The sequence below is a fragment of the Hippoglossus stenolepis genome, chromosome 24, assembly GCF_022539355.2.
Source record: "Hippoglossus stenolepis isolate QCI-W04-F060 chromosome 24, HSTE1.2, whole genome shotgun sequence".
Classification (NCBI taxonomy): domain Eukaryota; kingdom Metazoa; phylum Chordata; class Actinopteri; order Pleuronectiformes; family Pleuronectidae; genus Hippoglossus; species Hippoglossus stenolepis.
The window spans coordinates 1,507,442-1,530,032 of record NC_061506.1 but is presented as its reverse complement, the minus strand read 5'-3'; the positions used below and the strand labels follow the sequence as shown (position 1 = coordinate 1,530,032).

Here is a 22,591-nt window from a genome sequence, read left to right as displayed (position 1 = left end):
TTTTGAGAATAGAGTCGTAATTCTAGTCGATGTGTCACGACAGAGGTTGAAAACCCAGAAGATCAGACGTCTGTGTTCAAACGAGGAATGTGCAGCATCTTGTTCTACTTTGGTTTCACATATAATAAAACACTTGTTTTCTCCACATGATCAGGACTTTGAAAAGATGGTCTATTGTGAAGAAAGAACCACAGAGACCTGGAGGAAACCGTCTCTGTGGCGGAGGAGGAAACGTTTGGTCGACTGTGACGTTATCGTCGGTCACATCTGTGTCATATTCAAAGATCTTTCAGAGTTTCTCAACAGACAGAGAAGTTATGGCGAGCACATGTTCTCCATGCTGCTTATATCCTGAAACATCTATTTCTACTGTATCCTCACAACTTTCTTCTCAATTATGACTTGATTCTTCTAATATTACGACTTTAGTCTCTTAAATTTACGACTTTACTCTCTTAATATTACAACATTATTCTAATCTGGTGTTTCTAGCTCCGCAGAGACGTTTGCTCTTGTGCCTGAACTTCCATTTATCATCTTCCCTTCCTGCTGTGGACAGCTACGTCCCACTAGTCACTACTAATGTCCCACTGACAACTAATACCAACACTGATCAATCAAATCACCAACACGTCCTTGGGAAGTTTTTGTGAGAGATCTAATTACGAGTAAGTAAAACATAGAAAAGCACATTTAAGCAAACAAACATTCGCTTCAGAGGCAGTAAATCCCGCAGAGAGGAGAACGAGACGCGTGGCCGACAAAACATCCCATAAAATAAACAGTGCAATTTGTCAGTATCGTAAATTCCGACACTTGAAAGGTATTTACAGGAAAGACGGAGCTCAATGCAGATGATGGATGGATACAACTCCGAGGACAGAGCATTAGTTGATAGAGAATAAAACCTGTTCTGCTCAGTGTGACGGTGTGATCAATCTCAAAGTGCTCGTCAACGACCTATTGAAAACACCGTCCAGGGAAGGACGAGTGTGTGTGTGTGTGTGTGTGTGTGTGTGTGTGTGTGTGTGTGTGTGTTCCGAAGGCACGTATGTGGAGATGAAAGCAAATTCTGACCCTCCTGACCCCGGCGCCGCACGGCCTGAATTTCAAACGCGCCGTTCGTCAGCAGGGCAGGAAACGCAATTAAGGGTCCAATCAATTTCCAGCCTGAGGTGTGACGGTCTTCGGGCGATCACACCCCTCTCACCTCCGCACACACACACACACACAGAACACACACATGGCGTCCAGAGCTTTGATGTCACAACGAACCACGGAGACGGACAATGACGGGACACACCAGGACAATTAGAGGAGAAATTCTGCGTGTGGTCTCACGCTGTTCAAAACTTCCTCTCTCCTTCTTCCACTTCACCGTTTAGCCGTCGAGTAACAACGACATCAAACGAAGGAGCGCTTCATTCAAAACTGTGCGTATTCATTGAAAGTGCAAATGACAAATTCCTCCACAGACCTGGGAATGATCAAAAGACCTGCAAACGTAACGGCGTCGGCTCAACACTTACCCCACCCGGCGCTTTTCTCCTTTTTTAACTCCTCCATTCTTCCTGAAGAACGCCAGATAAACCGCGCAGCCGTCCCTGAGCTCCATATGCAGAGGCATGCGAGCGTGTGCGTCCAGCCCTGCGCTCTCACAGCTCTATCAAGTGACCCAGACGCTGCAATGTGGGTCTCCAGGATAAAATAGGCCACGCAGTCGCTCAATCGACAGACAGCATGGTCGGCCCCGTGGCCGGGTTACACAGCCGGGCCTGACAGCAGATCTCCTGCTCTCATTTTCTACTTGCCGTGTCTCCAGTGTGTCATTATCCGACACTGGCCCTGTGCAGAGACAGAGATCTGGCAGGCGAAGACTTTCCCATATGTCCCACGTTAAGCCCTCTCCGAAGGAGAAGGGCCCCCGCTGGGAGGCAAGCAGGCCGGTAGTCTCGGATCAGAAGGGAATCGGGGATGGTTTGTAGGGATGAAGCAGGACTAACAAGAGGGATCCCCCGGTTTTGTCAGCAGTGTGTGTGTCTGTGTGCAGTTGTGTGTTACTTCGCTGGTGGTTAAGAAGCTTTGGCGTCATTAAAATCAACACTTTCCGAGCGCGGGGGCAGAGCGCCAGGACGCTCGCAGCACGATCACAGATCTCTGCAGGACATCTCAGATTTTTCTTCTCAACGATCTTCTCTCCAAATGTGCCACTTTTCATTAGCACAGGCTTTACATGCTCGTTTGTTGATTCCAGGCGGCGCTCTCCTGCCAATGAGCGCCGGCGTCTTTGCATGTTTCACAGCTCGGACTCGGCAGGAGCTGCTGATCTGCCTCCTGCCACGTTTGGACGTTTTGTGCTGCCAGCCACTTAGTTTATTCTGAATTAAAAAAAATCAAGTGTGGCCTTTTCCACAAACTGTTTTTCCCTGAAACAAACCTGAAGATAAGGATAATAATCTGAGAGTGAAATGAGTTTTACAAAGAGAATTCTAAAGATCAGAGTGAAACATAAAACAAACCTCTTAAACAAGAAAGCAGCTCTAGTGATGGAAAGAAGCTGCAGATCAGCACGTCAGCGCTTCTCTGTCTGTCTCCGCTCACACTCTCACTTTATCTGCGCTGTCAGAGGCTCAGGTCGGCCCGAGACCCTTTAATCAGATTTGAACAAATGTGGAAATCCCACAGCGGCTGAAATGATAGAGGGAGAACAATCACCTGGTTGTGTGGCTGAATCGGGGCCATCGGTAGCCCTCGCATGACCGACGCATCGGCGGCTGCAATCGCCTTATCTGACGTCAGCGAGCTCCCAGAGAAACCTCTCCTTTTTCACACTAAATTATTCCATTCTTCTTCTCAGACTCCGTTCCAGCAAATCACTTATGTACGCCCACCGGGTGATTGCCAGGCTTAACCCAACGCTAAGCCACTCTTATCCTCTTAGAGCTGTTTGGTAGAAAACATGCAAGGAGACCCTTTCTCAGACGTGACCTCAATGAAGAGCGAGAAACTAACTTTTCCTCTTTCTGCTGAGCGGCTGGGTCCAGCGCTGGAGCCTTGGGGACAGTAAAAGTCGAGCACATCAGTCATGCACGTTACGGCGGGGTCGTATTACAAAGGTCTGCGCCCTCGCGACCGCTGACTCTCGCCGGCGACCTTTGACCTTATCAACAAGACACACATGCCAGAGAAGTAGAGATCAAGAGGCCGGAGCGTTTAGTCGACTCTGACCGTCATATTTCATTCTGATATCTGTCGACCAACCGCTGGGAGAGAGACCCTCCGACATCTGACGGCTTTATTAAGACACACTTTTGCTCTATTAACCTATTTATCTTAATTATCTGATTTCAAATGTTAGAAAACCTCCTCATTTAAATACAGATTCCTTCCACAAGAACAACCAAACGATTTTACCAGAAGCGTAAAGCTGACCGCGTGTGTAAAGACGCCTAAATTAAAATGAACATATGGAGGAAACCAGATTTAGGTCCCCCCCTCCTCATCCCTGCAGCGCTCCCACTACATTTGGAAGGATTTAGACTGGAAATTCATGATGGTCGTCCCACATGTTCACCTCTGGCCAACGGGAAGCAGTTAGCAACGAGGAAGCTTTTGAATCCTCAAGAGCGTGTTGCTGGATGCATCAACGCGACGAGGCTACAGCCATGTGTGTCCCACATGTGAGACAGAGGAAGACGTCCCAGTGGGAGACCTCAGTCATGAGGACGGCGAGGAGTCCATTACTCACACCCTGAGCCACAACTGCTCAGAAGACGGGTCGTTTGGGAGCGGGGAAGATTGAGTGGGAGGCGGGTCAGGGGTGGAGGACACAACCAGACCATCATATAAAAAACGGGAACTTTAAACTTCTGGAATTTCTGGTTTTCTTAATCGTCTATGATATTAAACCGAATATATTTGGGTTCAGGAAAAAGAAGCAATTTGAAAAAGCCAACTTTTCAGACATTTTCCAGATAAATTATCCTCGAATTTGTATTTATCTTTATTTCTTTAAATCAAATTTGGAATATGTAATCATTTATAGGTAGAACTACTGCAGTTACTTGTGATAATCTGCAGAACTCATATAACATTTAACTGTATATGTGTCAACTGCAGCAGCTGCCAGACGAACCAGATCTATACCGCAGCCACCGGGTCGGTCTGAGTTACACGCTGTCCGGCTGCAGGCTACAATCTGTGAGCACCGGCTCCACGAAACCAGAGCGAGCGGCCGAGCCGACGTGACGTGAGGACGCCTGCCCTACTTTGGCAAAAAGCTTGTAATCTGACCTCTTTCACCACGTCCATAAACATCATAACTGCCGTGTTTAATCCCGGCCGGAAGTTCAGTGTGTGTGTGTGTGTGACATAGTTACGAGCCAGTGACAAACCCCGCCTGTGTGTGGATTGTGTGTTCTGATATGAAAAAAGAAAGACATGGGTGATTGAAATCGAAGCTCTGGCAATTTAGAGCAAGTGATCGAGTAGAAAAACCCAAATTAAGTTCAATCAGACGTAATTTCCCTGCTGGAATTTGGAGAACGGGGCTGAAACGGACCAATAAGTCCCCTGAATACGAGCGGCTCCAGAAATAGTCCAGACACCTATTATCTATTTAACAGGCCTGGTCCCCATTGGGCAGGAGTAAGGAAGTGACTTCAAAAGGCTGCCCCCTCCCCCCATCCCGTTAATGACCCCAGATGTGTCGTCCTGAACAGACGCCTGATTCATCGGGTTAAATCCTGCAGCCTGCAGCCGCCACGGCGCGCAGGGGGGCCACTTCAAATTAAAACACTGTGGCGAGGCGTGGCTGGACGCTCGGATGATTAGAAGAGAGGGCATTGATCTGCAAACACAGTGCAATCACTCAGCTCGCGCTCTGCTCTGCCGCTCCAGCTGTGGTGCAGTGGTAATGGGAGTAGCACATGAATGCATACAGTACACGCACACACTCGCAGCGTGCTGAAACTTTACTCTGCGGAGCGTGGCGGGACCTCAGCCTGAGCGTGACCGTCCAAACAACACGTCCGGACTTGAAAAGTGCTGCCATTCCTGCCTGTTTACATCATCTGCCTCGTTGTATATGCACGTGTCCACGCATGTTCTCACACACAGGGGGAGAGATACGCCGCCATGCTGTAAATCTGCAGGCACCACTCATCGCCGGCTGCTGTTGTTGTTAGTCCAGCCGTAAGTCTCCCATATCCTGCCACCAATGATTCAAAGTCAAGAGGAGCGGGTCGGCCGTAAACGCCCCTGGTTTTGCTGATGAGCCCACGTGCATTGTGGGTGACGATGAGGAGCAGACGAAATTTATTTCCAAACCTCCTTTTAGCAAATTGGTTTACCTGGAACGCCTCACAAAGAACAAGAGTGACAAAAAGACAAAGAGAGATAAGTCCGAGAATACGCAAGTGGCACGAAGATATGGGAATTGAACCTGTGTACGTGCCCAGGTGTGTGTGAGTGTGTGTGAGCGGACTTGAGAGCGGCGAGCACCCACCTCCTTTTCCCTTTCTAGAAGTGTCTAATCTCACCAGGCAGAGGAGGGACCACAATAAAGTCTTTAAGAGGATAAGCACGGTAAGCAAAACTAAACGCTGCAAACAAATTGCCAAGAAAGGCTGAAAAACCTGGTCCTGTCTCCGGCTCCTTTCCACACACAGAAAACAAATCGAATTACCTGGAACTCGCCTCCCTCATCCTCAAGCCAGACGTTAACGTGGGGCCCCCGGCGGCCCCCGTGTTCCTGTCTGCTCACCGGTCATCCTGTCTGAGTGTGGTCACACAGGAAGGGAAGGTGGTTTTAGGACGAGGCCTCAGAGTGTCCTTGCAGGATAGACGTCCAAAACGCACAGGGTGGATTATGTTTCTGTCTCTACAACTCTCTGAGCCCTTTCTCTAAGCTGAAGGACAAGAGGACTGGGATGTGAAATGTGTCCCCTGGTGTCCCCATCCTTCTCCTCCTCCATGCTGCCGTCCCGGCTCCTAAATGTTTTGCCCATATGGAGTTGTGGGACGTCCAGGGTGGGCCGAGGCGACCAGGCTGCCGGGCTGTGGGCTGGAGTCTCCCACTAATCCGCAGGAGTTTAATGACGGCAGGCCTCGCTAGTGGTGGTGAAGTCTTTGGGGGGGTTGACCCAAGTCAGGAGGGGTTGGACATGTGACCTACACCAGGATAAGAGCCCAGGGTGTGTGTGTGTGTGTGAGAGAGAATGTGTGGGCCTACAGTATGTCTGGAGCTAAGTGGTCAGTCACTTGAGGAATGCAGAATTTCACATCTCAGCCGTGAAAACAAACGAGAGCAGAAAAAAAAAAAAGAAGCCAGTTGCTGTATTTTAAAGCTGAATCCACACGTCTGTGTTTTACAGATATAAAAATGCTGCTGACGCTGTTTTACTTTGAAAACTCATAGTTTCAGTCTAGACGGGCAGAAGCGGAGATTAAACGATAACGTAGACGCCCACAAACACGTGCTGATTGGGTCTTTTTGAACACGCCTTCGCTGATTCGTCAGGATCCTGTCACATGACCCCAGCAACCAGTGTAGAACACAACATGAATAATCAATCCCAAGCGTTGCTGACCCTGATGTCTGTGCTCACAGCTGTTGAAAAAAAACGCGTGTGTGGCCAGAGATGGTTTTACTTTGAAAGTGCGAGCTGTGCCAAGAAGTGTGAGAGTTTTAAAGACACACACTCTCTCACACACACACACACACACACACACACACACACACACACAAAGAGCGTAAGAAGCAGAGATTCCCCAGAGTGCGTCTGGCACCAGGAGCGACTGTCTGATCTTGTCAGCTCGGTGTGGATTCGCCTGTTTGTTCCTCTGTGTGTGTGTGTGTGTGTGTGATGCTGCACGGCTCTAACAACAGCTCGTTACCTTTGTGTCATATCATCACAGAACACCTCCGTCTCCTGGTGCCACGGATCAGAAAGAAGCATTTAGCTAAATCCGACTACACCCTGTTTTTGGCAGAGCTTGTAAAAGCCATTTAAAAGACTCATTTGCATATTCCTTTGCCCGCGATGTTTGAGTCTTATCGTTCACAAGGTTCCGCTCGTCGCGAGCCCGACTCCACTTCCACACTCCCGATTCAAAGCACAACCCTCAATTAATTAGCAATACGCAGATCAATTGTTGCCGGAGGTCAAACAGATCCCAGTCTCTTTAAGAGATTGGACGTCCACATGATTTGTGGCTGTTATCTGCAAAGACACATTGATGAACTGAGGTTTCTATTCCCCTAATGCGCAACAAATAACAAGCTCCAATCAATCAGGAGATATGGACGAAGGTCTCAGAGGAGAAAAGCGCAGCAGACACGAATAATTGTCGTCTGTTGCTTGACGGCGAGCGTGCGCGCTTGTGAAGCAGTGCACGTGCGTAAGCCAATAACTTGGAAAGAGCAGAGCAAGCAGCAGGCGCAAGTGGGGCAAAGGTTCATGGGAAGACACTTGTCAGGAGCCCGGTGACCGAGTTATCTTTTTTTTGGGTTAGTAAGTGGCTAATTAAAGTGACCACACTGATGTCCCATCTGCCACCGGGGCACAGCGCCACCGATTATTGGCTGCGATGGAAGCATGTTAATCCACTGCAGGGGCCAGGTACGAGTAAACACACGCGCTGGCAGCGACTCGCTCATTCACATCCAGATAAGCACTCAGCAACGCTTAAACAAAGATTAAGACTTTGACAGTGAGACTGAAATCCCGTTAGCTGGATGGCGTGCGGGGCGGAGGGAGACGTGTGTGGAGGGGAGGCAGCTGAACCTCGCGCTCCCGCAGGACTCACAAAACCACTGACGCTACACGGCAAACGGAAATTACAGCAATCCAGCGTGATGACAATGAGCATTGCAGAGCACCAGTAGCCGTCTGGCACCCGATGAGAACCATCCATCTGGGCGACCTCTGCCATGATGTGTCTCGGCGGGGACCCTTACCGCATCCAATCAGGGATCAGCTTTATATATTGTATTTCCCTCCTAATAGAATTGCAGCACTTTCTCCGGGCTCTCATATTGCTCCTGCCCCTCTCCACTAATCCACCGCTACATCTGAGTTTCCCTCGTCTCCACTAATAGAATCACTTTTTTCTTGGCGACATGCGTGGAGGACGTAATAAGTCTGAACGCGGGTCAGACAGGGAGACGCTCGAGTCTTAGCTGCAGTCCTGCACACAAGCACGAGGCCTTGTTTTGGTTCAGGGTTTGGTTTTCGTGGTATTATCAGATTTCGTAATGCTCTCACTCAAAACCCTGCGCGTACGGGTGGTTACTTCAACCGGGGTCGTGCTCTCGCTCCCTCCACGGCGGAGGAGAAATCAGAGAGCGTGAGTTCGAGGAGAAGAGCTGAAGCTGGAGCGCAGGAAACCTGTCTGAGCACAAGCAGTGTGAAATCAGTAAGTGCTGCTCTTAAACTCAGAGACAACCACCATAGAGCCTGTGTCTGACGGACCCTGAGTAGACGGTTAACCCCCGTGGTCGCAGCCGCAGCTCTTGAAGTGTAAACTGTATGAAACGCAGGGTGCGATGCACCGAGCGAGAAACTCAATCGAGCTTAATTCAGAGGCGACAATGGAACATTTTAAATGTGCGATAAATCTTTGGAATGGCTCTTAAATATTTTATTCTTCCCCCGGCGGCGACTCTGCCCTCGTCTGCACTATAACACTGGGACCATTAACATGTACAGGATTTTCTCCACCAGCTTAATGAGAAGATAAGCAGCCAATGTGAAATCCTCTGGACTCTCTCTTTGAAGAAGTGAAAGAAGTGAACGCCTATCGCCTAATTACAGCGTCAACGCCGCTCTGACTCTTGATGTGGCGTCTCGTTCTGTCACACCTCAGCGGCCGTGTGCCGGAGGACGAGTTCATGAAATAGAGGTGACTGGAGTTATGACAGGAGCATTGTTGGAGCCCTTTGTACTTTTATAACTCAGACTCTTAATAGCCGGAGTTAATGTATCAGCCCATCTCCTGCTGATGACAAGGTCAAACGGCCGGGAGAAATATCACTGAGATAAAAACGATGAGATCAGAGAAGTGAAGAAAACAGAGAGAGCAGGGACGAGATGTGGATTTTAAAGTTTGTCTCCTAACTGCTCACTATACAGGGAGTTCCATGTACAGCTGTGGTGATGATGTTTACCTGGAGAATTGTTGCTGCAGTGAAACCATCTGCGCCCGTCCCAGCTCGGACTCCTCCGTCACTTCCCGGAGACGCTTCTCGCTCTCCAGTCGCAGGCGTCGCTCTTCCTCTAGCTCGTGGATCAGCTTTTCTCGCTGCGAACACAAAAAAAATACATAAGTGTGGTCACGTCTCAGCGGCGGCAGCGGTGTGCGGCCTAACGGCTCAATATCAGTGTCATATCCCATATTTATGGTTCCTGAAAGTAGAAGCTCCCTGAAGCCCTGACAGCCAGAAGGTCATCGTCGACCCTGACCTCTGACCCTCCTTGAAAAGGCTCGAGCGAAAACAGAAACTCAAAGATCATTAAAATATCTTTCTTTTCTCGAATATCTGAATCAAAAATACGACAATAGATGGCATTTCAGCTTCCAGATTGTGGTTACTTCCTGTAGTTTGTTGTTTCTTTGGAAGGATCGTAATGAAGCTCTCCTTCCTTCTGTCGCTGCGACAGAGAAGTTCACAGCAAATGTCAAACCTCATCGCAGAGCCTGCTCTCTCATGCCTCCATCCTTTCCCCTCCACTCTTCCACTTTCATTCCAGTGCCGTCTGAATATTTACAGCTCCAAGGTCCCTGAGACGTAAACGGTCACAAATGGAGCTATAACTAAGAAAAGCTTGTTTACCACAACCGCGGCATTTCCTCTTCTCCTCCACAAACACACTCACACTGTAAATACGACGCATTCTCAAAGGAAATAAATTGTTTTTATGGTTAAACGTGACCTCGAGTGACTCGACTTTTGATAGATGTTGAATCCGCAGCTCGTCACTGAGGAGCAGGCGGTAGAACGGAGGAGGCTCAATATCCTCTGCAGCTACGGCTCAGGATTAAGGCTCAATACAACAGCAAGGCCGGGTCGTCCTTTCACTGCCGTGCGTTCCCACTTCATTTGAGCTCCATTGTTGCTATGGATTTTGATTTCTCCGAAGCTCAGTTTAACTCCTTCATCCTCAGGAGGAAAGTCAGTGATGTGCAAAGTCTCTGCAGATCACATGGACATTTTTAATCTGTCCCCCCTGTTTTCACCAGAGACACATTTTTAAAAAGTTTTCTGCATAATTGGATTCTTCACTTTCTGACAGTCTCAACCGTCTGCTCCCAGAAGAGGGAGCCGGCCTTGCCTCTAACCCAACTGCACACACCATGCACCATGAGAGGGGGGGGTTGCAACTGAGTTTATCCAGAGACTAAAGTTCTGCAGGAGCTTCGGATTTTAGCTGACGGTGGAAACGAGTGAGGATCTGTCTCTTCTCCACACAAACCCTGGAATCATCATGGCCGCTGCCGCCGACAATTTACGACAAAGCAATTGGCTCCGTTTTCTGAGCAGAAGGTTTAAGTGGTCCAACGTCTCGTCAGGAACAAACAGGAGATTGTAAAATCCCTGCAAATTAGCTTCCAGCCCACAGAGACGAGCTCAGACTGTCAGAGGGAAGTTGCTTCTCTTGCAAACCGAGCTGCGGCTTCTGCTGAACAAGAGCTTTCGAATGTCTCATTGGTTTGGTTTAACAATGAGTTTACATTTTCACCTCCAAAGTACAGCTGCAGTAGCTGTGGTGTGAAGTTATCATGATGGTAATTGCTCGGTAACAGATTCTGGATCCTCTTCACAGAGAGTCAGTGATATGTGCTCAGGAGAAATGATCTGTTCTCCCACTCTTCATGCTGAGGGGCTTTTCCAAGCACTATGGGGACATCTAGTGGAGCGTGAGCAATCCTGCATGCTTCATCAGCATCTCTTCCCATGATTCAAAGCTGCAGCATGAAAGAGAGAAAACTGTCAAAACCACTGGAAAGCACGCCTGTAAATTACCGAACGTTTCAGAGCATTTTTTTTTATTTCTAACTGTGTGAGCACGGCGTCTAAAATGCAGCCAGTAGAAAACCATATTTCACAGTTCGGTTCCTTGGCAGCGATTCTGTCACCGACGCAGATTTTAACGGGGTGAATCCGTCGAGGAGAGAGAGAGATTATTAAACCCAAGTCACCGTTAAAACCGGGTCGGCTCCTCTCGGCGGCCGTAAATTCATGGCTACTATGTGGAGCGGCTCTTCACACAACAGGAGAGCCCCCCCCCCCGCCCCCTGACAGGAGTAATGGCCACTGTAAATCCAGTGGACCAGAAACATAAAGTAGTTCATCCCCCTGCCAAGTGCAGGACCTATATATCTGGACACAGACCAAGGACTTCCTGGCTCTTTCTCAGCGTCTGTCTTTGAGGAAAAATGGGTCAAGAGGAGGCTCCAAAAAGAAAAAGAAACACAATATTTACTCACAACATGTTTTTAATGATGCAAGAATGGAGCTTCTGGTAGTTTAGCTGCATTTCACCTCAATGCAGAGCAGCACAAAGGGCTTTTCTTGGTGTATTCATGTGTACAGTATTGTTCCGCACGCCGGCCTGGATTCTCACAAAGGCGCAGGAGCTTCAGTCGTGATGTTCGTTGCCCAAACGGCCCGACTGACGCCCAAGGCATAAACCACCGACCGCTCTGTGTCTGCTGACAGAGACTTGCCAACAACCTCAATAACAGCACAGGATTTATAGTCCACGTTGCAGTAAAAAAGAAAAAAGAAAAGGGCCTCTATTGCTTTTGTTCGATATATAATTTCAGATTTAACAAGGCCCGTGGCCGTTAAATCAAACATTACCATATCTTTATGTGGCCAGAAATCCCCAGCAATACATTACGGTGTTTCTCAGTTGAAATGTTTATCGTCCACAGCAAATACAGCCTTTTTTTTTTTCTTTTCTCCTGTGGGAAGGAGTATAGCTAATTGAAAGCATATTCTTAAACACGGCTGAGCTGCAAAAGGCAACACGGCTGCACCGACGCCCTGGGAAGACGTCGCAGAGTCAACACTGGGATGAGAACACGCTTGGCAACTCTGTGTGAGAACATTTACTTTAGTTAATCCAGGGACTGAGCAGATAATCCTCTCACTTCACTGCTCGTCGTGAATGAGGGGGGTGGGTGTGCTACTGGGTTCCACCAGCAGAGGGCAACATTTTACTGGGATTAAACTGGAGCTGCCACAAAAAGCCGCTCTATCAAACAATAAACGAGGTTGGGGGGTAAAAAAAGAAAAGCAATATCAAATGGAAGAGGACAAGTAATCTATAAAATGGCCCAGGCGGCGTTTTTATATCGGCCTACTGAGCCATATATCTGAAACAAGCACAGATTGGAGGTTTCAGGATTAAATTTGACCTCTGTCACAGACGGGGACGGTTTCATTCCCCGCTTGATACAAACTGTTTCCGTCTCGATGCGACAGAATCTATCAGCATCAACATGTGAAGCCTGGACGCACCGCGGGACGCTATTGATTTCAATGCACTACAGGGAATAAATGATAGATAAATAAAATAAAATAAATTGCGTGGTGTGCTGTTTGTACGACCTCCCTGCCTCTTCTCAGAATTGTATTAGTTGCAGTGGAGCCCAGGAAGAAGCTCGCCTCTGTAATTGGACGGCATTAGATGGTAATGGTATTCATCCGAGCTGAATTACTAGAAGACCCCCGATACCCTCCAAGATCCACAGAGGACTCTAAATTAATTACAGACCTTGTTGTGCCTGCGACGCCGACTCCCATAAAAAGAAAAGCTACAGTGCAACGTTATCAGGTTAAGTGCACAGCCACGGCCCGAGTCTCTGCTTCTGCAGGACGTCCATCTGCGACTGTATACGTCTGTGCATTAATGCAGGGTTTGGGGTACAGGTCAGGGGGCGCAATAATCTCTTCATTACACAGAACAACCCCCCACCCCCCCACCCCCACCCCCACTGCGCTCTCTGTCTTTCAGTTGGAGCTCTTTGCCTAATCAAAGGGCCGGGAGGGGATCTGTGGCTCGCTGCTAAAGCAAACATCAGGGACACAATACACCGAGCAGGTTCTTCATTCATAAATAAAACATGCCACTAGGCACTTTGTGTGTGTGTGAGCGGCTGTGTGTGTGTGTGTGTGTGTGCTCATCAGCAAGGCCTGAAGTCAAATGAAAGTGAAACATGAGGATGGTTCCACTGCTTAGCTTGCACATGTAATGTATTTGAAATGCTGCGTCAGACGCACAACAATAGACGAATCGAGAAGGTGTAAAAATGGTGTTTTTAAGATATGAGAGGGCTTTGGATTAAATATAATTCAAAGTATTTGCATTCCAGGATATGATATTAATTACAGCGACAGTGTAGAGTGTAAAATTATGGTGTAAAATGATGTATTACAGGAAACGATATTAAACATACAGTATGTAACTTCGGCCACTAGGGGTCTCTCAATCAAAACAATAACAACTGACAAGGCTCAGGAGCAAATCATGTTCGAGGAAGAGGTCACGTATTAAAGTTTTATTCTCGTTATGCAGCGAAAGGCAACGAATAATCCTGACGCAACACGAGTGACGACAAACGACAAGCGAGCACGTTTCTCCTTCGTCACACGTCGTATGGAAGTTGGAGCAGAGATGGACAAAGCAACGGGTGAAGAGGATAGGACGAATTTAAAATGCGACCGAAATGAAACATCCCGTTATTTTGAATAAAATTGGAGATTTCATTGTTGGAATCAAGTCAACTATGTCAAATATAACATAGGAGTCGCTGTAGGTGTTTGGTGATGAGGAGAAATTCACAGGAACATGTGTTTTCTCAGATGATTTGTTTTAGAGTCCAAACATTGTTTTATTCAGTAAAAATCTGCGTCCTCTGTCCCCCAGGGCTCCATCAATTCAATTATCATGGAGCGCCACTGCACTGGAGTGTGGCACTTCTCCTGGAGACAGCCTCCGGCACTATAGCAAATAATACACACACCCCAGGAATATGCTAAATCATATGAGTGGCCCATTTATCATTGCCAAGGGAGCCCCCCCCCACCCACCCACGCTCCCCGAGTCAGAGTGGGTGAAAGGCCCGGTGTGGAGATGCGATTTGAGCCTGTCAGCGCTCGTCACCCAGTGAATGTGCCGATCGCTGGGGGGGACCCCATCGCTGCCCTCGGCCCTGTCCGGCCCTGATAAGGCCAATCTGCAGAGACAGCACCTGAGTCCCCGGCCCCCCCCGAACCTCCACGCTGTCACACGTCTTCCAAACAGCTGTCAGATACACTCTGAGAAGGTCCCTCAGCGCAGGAGCTCCTCCAGGACCGAGTCTTTCTCCGAGTCTTTCAGAGCCGGAGCCCCTCAGACGCGTCTTTATCTGCTGAACACACGCTGCAAAACATGTCCATCTCAAAGCTGCTGTTCATGCCGGCTTGAACATTCATAAATCATTGTCATTGATACCCTGGATTAATTACCACTAACTAATTAAACCATGGTTAAGCCAAGCGGAAGTCCCAACTCGTGAATGTCATTCAGTCTCCCTGCGTAGCTCAGTCGGACCCAGTTCAACACAAGATGTAGAAACTTTCCATCGCCTCAGTTCATAGATATGAAACCTCTAAATATGTCTGATGATGAACCTTTTACAGTAATAACAGTAATCAAAACCGAAACCAGAATATGAGCAGGATATGTCTGTGCTGAAGGTCGGGGTAAAGGCGGGGGCGACTGACGTTAATCACAGACCCGGGATGGGAAGCCGTGGTCAAGGTCAAGCTCATCCGCAACCTCGGACGGCAAACCGCTCACCACGTCACCGACACCGAGGACATTCGAGTTCAGTGGAATCACGGATTCAAAGTTCATGTAGCGTTTGAAAGTGCAGCGTTTCAAACGACGTCTTGCACATGAAAGATGTGTTTTCAGGGACAGAAATAGCAGATTCCCATCACGGCTCCAGGGCTTATTTCACTCTACTGTTCCATTCCACTTCATATTCACTCGTTCAGCGACTGCCTCCTTATCTCATCTTCGCTCTCTGATATCCTGTCTGCAGCGAATCTGATTTTTCAGTTACACAATTAAGTTTACACAAATAAATAGCAGTGTGTGAATCTACTGGACGTGTGAGGCTCGTATCTGTTTAAGCTCAGGTGTCGCAGCGCGTCCACAAAACCCCAAGAAAAATAAACCCCGCTCCTCCCGAAGCCGGATGGTTTATTTTCACATCTTGTTTAGACAGCCATTTCCAGTGGTCATAATCTCACCCCACAGTTTTAAATGCCTCTTTAATGGAGAGCGCCGCCGCCCCCCTCCCTCTTTACGAGCCTGCACACAGACTTCTGTTCTCCCGGTTTTCCGCCTGACAGGAAACCCAGCATCCTGCCTCATGACGGACTCAGATTGCACTTCTGAGTGGCATCAAACGACGGGGTGCGGCCCTGCCCTGCGCCACGCCTCTGGCTTTGGGTGTGAAGGATTCCAGAGAGAAACCTACAGCAGTGCCGAGGCCGTGAATGAGCGGTTTGACTCCCGGCAGACAGGGCCGGCTTGTTGGAGGGAGAATAAACCGCGACCTGTGCTCTACCCGACACCTGGCGGGAAACCCACATGTTTTTCTTGTCAGCGTTTTAAAGATGCCGTTCAGCAGAACACGCCAAAAGCACCGTGTCCGGGCCTCAGTGTGGAGTTTAAGAAACAAACTGTGTGCTCCATATTTGTGCTGCAGATGCTTTGCAGATTATTCAAAAGTTTGAATTCGACTCCCTCAGATGATCCATAATAAAAGAGGGACGTGCTTCCACGCTGCCAGTCGCCACTGTTCCACACCAGGAGGCCCAATTAAAACACTCGCTCCTCAGTGAAGCGTCTTGTTAATGATGTCTCTTTTACAGCTGTTTAACCTGGAGCTCACAGATGCCGTTCTCATTCTCTCCTGCAGATATGACGCACCGCTGCTGCTGCTGCTGCTGTGGAGCTGCTCAGCAGTGGCGACCAGCTCTGGACTTCAATGTGTGGCACCGCTGCTGCTGCTGCTGCTGCCTGTTTGTCTGATCGCGTTACACAGAGACGCCTAATGGATGTAGAGAGCGAGGGAACAGAGGCTGTTAAAGAGAGGCATCCGATACAGAGCCACTTCAAAAGTCCCAGGCTTTTTTAATCTGTCTCTCTGGGTTAGTCCCCTGGCAGGCGAAGATGGGGGGGGGGGTTTGCAACGTGGGAAGGGTGTGGGCATGGAAGTGGGCGTCAGGGTGTGGGGGTCTGCGGCTGGTGAGCGGTTCCCACTTCACACCGCCAGCACTTTGACAATTATCTCCTCGGCGCAGCAGCTTCTTTTTCATTTCCATTGAAGAACCGTGCCGGAGCTCCGAAGCCTCCCAGGAATGCCAGAGAGAGAGAGAGAGAGTGCAGGGGGGACTCCAGTGGGGATAATCCCAATTTCAAATGGAGCTTAGTGATATCCCCTCCTCCTTTTCTTCCTCCAACACCCCCCCCCCATCCACCCTCCTGTCTGGCACAGATAACTCATCCCTCTCTCCCTCGACCCTGAGCATGCGCCGACAGCAATTTTACACACACCGCTCTAAAGTAATAATTAGCATGTCACCCACTCGCGTGAGTCGGCGAGCTGGAGTCTCGCAGCGTGGAGAATGATGTATTGTCTTTAGACTGCGCTGAGGTCAGTGGATGAAAGGTGAGTGATGCAGGCGCAGGCGCTGCCTACGGACGTGTCGCCTGGAGGTGCGGACACATATCATTACGTTTAAAGAGAGAAGTGAACTTTTATTTTTGGGTGTAACACAGGTGGGGTTTCTGTAGCACCGTGATCATAGATCTGCGACTTCTACGTGGCGAGGAGGTCAGATCACGGGGCGGTACGTCGTGTGGTTACCATGGTAACACAAGATGGAGGTGCACGGAGGTTAACACAGAGATGTTCTGGCTGTGTTTGTCTTGATCGTTGCATTGGAACGTGAGGTAAACTTTGCGACCACAATCTCTTTGTCAATGCTATATTTCCTTTTTCTGGCCGTGCATCATTATTTATGACATGTGACGTCCAGCTGCAGGCCGCACTTCCTCCTTGTGACCACCAGAGGAGGCAGGTAAACCGATGAAACGCAGAAAAGTCATTGGACTATTAAAAACAACATAATGCTACGACTGAACTATAACCAGTGAGAAACAGAGCTGCTCACATGACTCTAGGTCCTGACACCTATAGTGGTGGATGCACGCGTTTAATTCATCTTAACTCTATCTCCCGACTGTGGAAATCGACGAGGAGCCTCCGTGGTTCACATGCATGACGGCGAGGGGGCAGTGGAGTCACTGAGAGGTCAGGGAGGAGGGGCAGTAGGTGAAAGAGGGTGAAAAGGACGTCATGCAAACATGTGACATCCTCCTGATGTTGATGTAAACAAACCCTGAAGCCGATATTCACCTCTGTCTGTAACTATCTCCTCTTCCCCTGAGGATTACGCTGATTCTCAACAAGAAGAACTGTTCACGTTCTCCGTCAGCACCATAACATACAGTTAAACACGTCTCTGCTGCAGCTACTGTTTCTGAAATAAACTCAAGCCTCAACAACAGCAGGAATCTACAGTGCTGCAGTGCCCTTGAGCAACACACTGACTCCCTGCCCAGCTCCAGGGCCGCTGTTCTGTATCTGACCTGCTGCTGTGACCTCCTTCACTGTGGAGAGAGAGAGAAAACCCCGACCTTCCTCCTCCAGGGATCAATACAGAATCACACACACATTTTCCGTGCGAGAACCTGGGAGTGTATCGGCCCTCGTGAGCTGTTGCTTCAGGCGAGCGGCCACGGAGGGAATCAGGTGCGGCCGAGCAGCTGGGCCTGTGGTTAGAGCCTCTCGCTCCGAGGCAGCAATCAGCTGAGCTTCATCACATGGTTCGGCTTTTCACTTTCTGACCTCCCTTACACAAACATACTCCATCCACACGCGGGAGCTATATCATATTCACGTTTATATGCAGATCTGAATTCTTTCCCCTCCTTTCACACGTGAACAGAGGTGAAAGCACAACATCAGCAGTTTCCTGCGAAGCCGAGCACAAGGCAGCTGCAGCCTTGTGCTGTTCCACAACCTGACCAAGCACCTGAGAACCTGCTGCTCCTGCAGAAATTCTGAACAGGACATGAGGCCCGAATGACGTCTGAGTCAAATGTGTCGCAGAAAACAAACAAATACAGAAAACTGTCTCTGGAGATTTGGATTCTTTGGGTTGTTTTCGGCTGACGACAGGACGTAGGTAGGTTTTGTCAGTGAACTTGCTGTTTTAATGTGAAAAAGCTGCATAGCTTTGCTTTAAAATGAAGTGCTGAGGTGTTGAAACCCTAAAGATTGACTTTTCGCCGGGGAAACTGTGGCAGTTGTGGCTCTGTGCAGATTACAGGGTCGAGCGGCTCCACTGTACTTTACCATTGTTCCTTCGCTCTTGCTCCGTGCGACTTCCCTCTGCAGGCGAGCCACGGCCAGCTTCTCTCTGGACAGAAGAGAGGAGACAGGAAAGACGAGTGAGTCCACGTGGGACACAGACAGACTGACAGTACGTGTGTGCACCAAATCCATAAGAAACGTTTCAATCAATCAAAAGTTAGTATTGATTCAGTAAATGAAAAAAACAATAACGCTTCCATCTTTCTCTGCAGAAACCACAGAGGCCTGCCAGCAAATCAGCACACACACACAGACACACACAGACACACACACACTGACACACACACACGGACACACACCGAGAAGAAGGGGTCGTCCGCTGACCACGTAAAACAAAGAGCTTGCAGTTCTGTCCAGACAAAAATAGCTCAGAGGAAACAAAAAGCAGGGCATCCTCGCTCCACAACTTACATCCAGACACACACTCATAACACACTCACTCCACCACACACTCACAAATACACACGTGAACTGGGCTAAACAAAGAAATTGACTGTGCGCGTCCAATCCCTTTCCCACGTGAGGGCATTCCAGACTTTAATGGGATAAATCTTGGCACAGCAGCGCGGATAATAAAGAAGCCTGTTTTATTGGCTCTCCTGAGGAAACACAACTGAAACACAGGAGGAACACAGACAGCTCCGGGACGACAGCCTGCGTCTGACAGCCGCAGATGAAACATACACAACGCTGAGCGTCTTTATGCAAAGTGCAGGAGAAAGAACAAATGTTTGGGGAGTAAAACGCCTCCTCTTGAATCGCCGTGACGTTCTCTCTTTAATTAAAAAACAAGTGAATGCAGTGTTTTGAGCACAGAGTGTAAATAAAGATGGACGATGCGTCTTGTGTATCTTTATAAACAATCTATGGTTCTGACAGGAGGTGGATGAGCTACAAGACGTCATCCAATCATCACTGTTACATACATAGAGACGTGTGCTAATTGCTAACGAGGCTACTAATTAGACTAATGAATACATCAATTAGCAAATACTTAAGATAACAACTCTATTGTCCCAAAGGAAATTGACAAAAATCCATCACAAACCATTTGTTGCACACAAATCAATATATTTCTGTAATATTATTTACAAAATAAAAGTCTTAAGGCACTTAATATCATTTCCTGTGACACAGAATAAAACCAGGGTAGTAACATGAAGCTGTGGGACCTAATGAAGACGTGACTTCACCAGACAGACACATTAAACACAATCACCTGCACATTTTTCACATTTCCTCACCACAGCAGACACACAACCCCCGCCGCCCACAATAACTCGTGGCTTACATCAACCCTGTCGCCTCTGACAACACATCATTGTTTCTGAGCAGCTTACCTGTCGGGGAAACCCCCAGTGATTAAGCCACAGCTGGGGGATGTATACAGTCGACGGATGAATCGTCCGTCTGGACTGAGAACGCCGAGGCGAGATCACAAACGCTAGCAGTGGCGTTCCCGTGCAATGGGACCTGAGTGAGTTACAGCCCAGCCCGGCACGCCGATTGTGAAACACATGGTGACAAATCCGTGAGAAAGTCGAGCAAAGTGAGGGAGTGTGGGGGGTGTGTTTGGGTGTGTGTGTGTGTGCTTGCATTAGGTTTGTGTGCTCTTAAATTGAGGTGTGTGGGCGTGTGCGTTTATTAAAGTGAAGGTGTTGTGAGTCCATTCATTAAAAAAAAGTGTGTGCGACTGCACGTTCCACATCTGAGGCTGACTCACACACTCATGTTCCAATTACACAATGTGTCCCTTCCTATTACCGCACACTGTACGCTCACACCATTACGCTACCTGGAGGAGCAAACACAGAGAAGGTCTCTGGAACCTCTCAGCGCAGATATTGTTTTGTTAACAGCAGCGGCCTGGCATTCCTCCAGTCTGTGTTATGGCTGAGCGTCAGCCCTGCAACGGGTTAAGTTTCAGGCCACTTATGCACAGGCATGTTCCAGGAGCAGCGGAGCATGAGCCAACTGCACCCCGAGAAAATCAACTCCAAATATAGAGCAAATTTGACATTCTGTGTTACACGTAATTATAGTAATTGGCACAAGCAGGAGTCAAAATAACAGTAATCCAGTGCAAAATGCTCATTGGCATTTCTATTGACGGTGCTGTGGAGCTGCGTCGGACCGGCACGTGAAAGCAATCTGTGATCGGCCATATTCGGTATGTGTTTGGACCTATTCTGCTCCGAGTTCATCATCTGCGTTTCAATCCCGATCCACGTCAGCCGATCACTCACTTTATAAAACTTTAGCAGCTGTGTAAACGGGCCCGTCAGAACAGTCTTATCTCAAAGCATCTCTGGAGAAGGAGGTTTGTGTGTGTGTTTGCGGTGGGTCCTGACGATTACGCTGCTGAAACACGTGTTCTCGTAGATGTCAGGGCCGTCGCAGTCTAAAGGATAATTATCACTGCTCGGGTCTTATTTTTGTAGATATGGTCGCTGTTTCGAACGCTTGTGATAACACAGCAGGGAAAGAAAACACCGGCGGTCAGACGATCAGTAGGGACAGATTATCTGAGCCGTATTCAGCGTTTCCCACAGAATAATTCAATCTACACAGACTAAAGAATGAGAGAGAGGGAGCTGCATCGATGCCTTTTGTGGGAACGCGCACAACCACAGCTGAAACTATGATGCCTGACTGTGTGGATGGTAAAAACACCACAATGCAGTAACGGAGAAAAGCACCAAGTTAGACGTGTTATTATGAGAAGTGTCGCGTTCCTTGAAAAAACGTCTTAAATTAGCAAAACAAAAGGTTGTGATGAATCACAATCGTATTTTTAAAAAGGTAGAAAAGTTTCCACAGTGTCCTGAAGATCTAGATCTGTTTGAACTGATGAATTGGGGAATTATTTCAGGCTTCAGTCCACGACCTTCGTCCTGTACATGAGAGCATGTGATGAAAGCACAAGCTGACAGTTCACCATGTATACATTCCTCTTCTTCCTCTTCCTCCTCCTCCTCCTCTGCTGTTTTTCTTCCTCCCCCCATTATAAAGCTCGGCTGAGTTGACTGCAGCAGCCAATCACCAGCGGCGTCCACGTGGACCTCCAGCAGTTCCCACTGACCTGGAATCACCTGAAAGCAGCGGAGGCCTGAGCGGTGGATGGCGCCCCGCTGAGCGTCAGAGGCAGCGCTCGACTACAACTCCACCGTTTTTTATTCTACTGATCTGTGCCATAAGAGGCATTAGCACAATTCTGAAAATGTCAGGATAACATGATCTTCTGCACACGAACCATTTGCTTTCCACACACACACACTCTGCACACCTCAAACATCCTTTCCAGCAGCATCACGCACTTCCTTCGAGATGAAACAGCCGTGCACGGCGTGCAGAGTTGTTTAATTCACGGCAGATCGACCCTGTTTCCTCCTCACACTGTGTAAACCCTCAGACAGCGAGCCGGCTGCTCCACAGCGCCGTGGCAAGCGAAGACACGATCTGTCAGAGCCGAGGGAGGATCTGTGGCGGCGGCGGGGCATTCGCCAGCCTGAGCCGACATGTTGGACCCACGTGCTTTGAACTGCATTGTGTTCGCCGCTGTTATCGCAGCGCCTGCGTGCAGGTGTGGTAATCCATTGTAAATAGTTTGCCATTAAACACAGAATGAAAGAGAAAGAAAGTGCTGCCTCTTGCGCTTTTGGTTTCCTGTTTCCTTGACATATTATCAAGTGGGGTTAATCTCTCCTCTGTAGAAAGATGTTCACAGATTAAAGCTTTCTCCCTGCAGCAGTTCCTCTTTCTGACATGAACACACACATCAGAGAGTATAAAACATGCATTAGTCTAAACCGTCTTCTCAATATTGTCACTGGAGCTTACTGGGAGCTAAACACCACAATCGTTTTCAACCACAAATGTCCACAGAGTGAAAGAGAAGTATAAATGTTTGGACGAGAGCTGAGCCTCCATGCATTTATGCATTAGCATCTGCACTCCTGCTGCGTTAAGAGTCCTGATGTGCACGCAATCCCCGTGCCCCACATAGGGAATCCTGTTCACAGGGACTCAGCGCTACGTTTTTTGGCTCCGGCTCCGGACCGGTCATTCCCATCCTTAATCCTCC

The 22,591-nt window shown here is 48.5% G+C and overlaps 1 protein-coding gene across 10 annotated transcripts in view; it reads right to left on the bottom strand.

Moving 5' to 3' along the window:
• Nucleotides 1-22,591, bottom strand: part of LOC118103438 (nck-associated protein 5) — a 106,183-nt gene that overhangs the window by 32,464 nt on the left and 51,128 nt on the right. For 6 of the 10 annotated variants that reach the window (XM_035150392.2, XM_035150393.2, XM_035150395.2 and 3 more), the window contains 2 exons: nucleotides 18,490-18,553; nucleotides 9,170-9,303 (listed from right to left, as the gene is read on the bottom strand). In XM_035150392.2, coding sequence (XP_035006283.2) covers nucleotides 9,170-9,303; nucleotides 18,490-18,553 — 198 coding nt within the window. Of the gene's footprint in view, nucleotides 1-1,529; nucleotides 1,795-5,686; nucleotides 6,194-9,169; nucleotides 9,304-18,489; nucleotides 18,554-22,591 lie in introns of those variants that run through there. The other 4 variants (XM_035150402.2, XM_035150401.2, XM_035150403.2 and 1 more) reach the window with 3 other exon arrangements.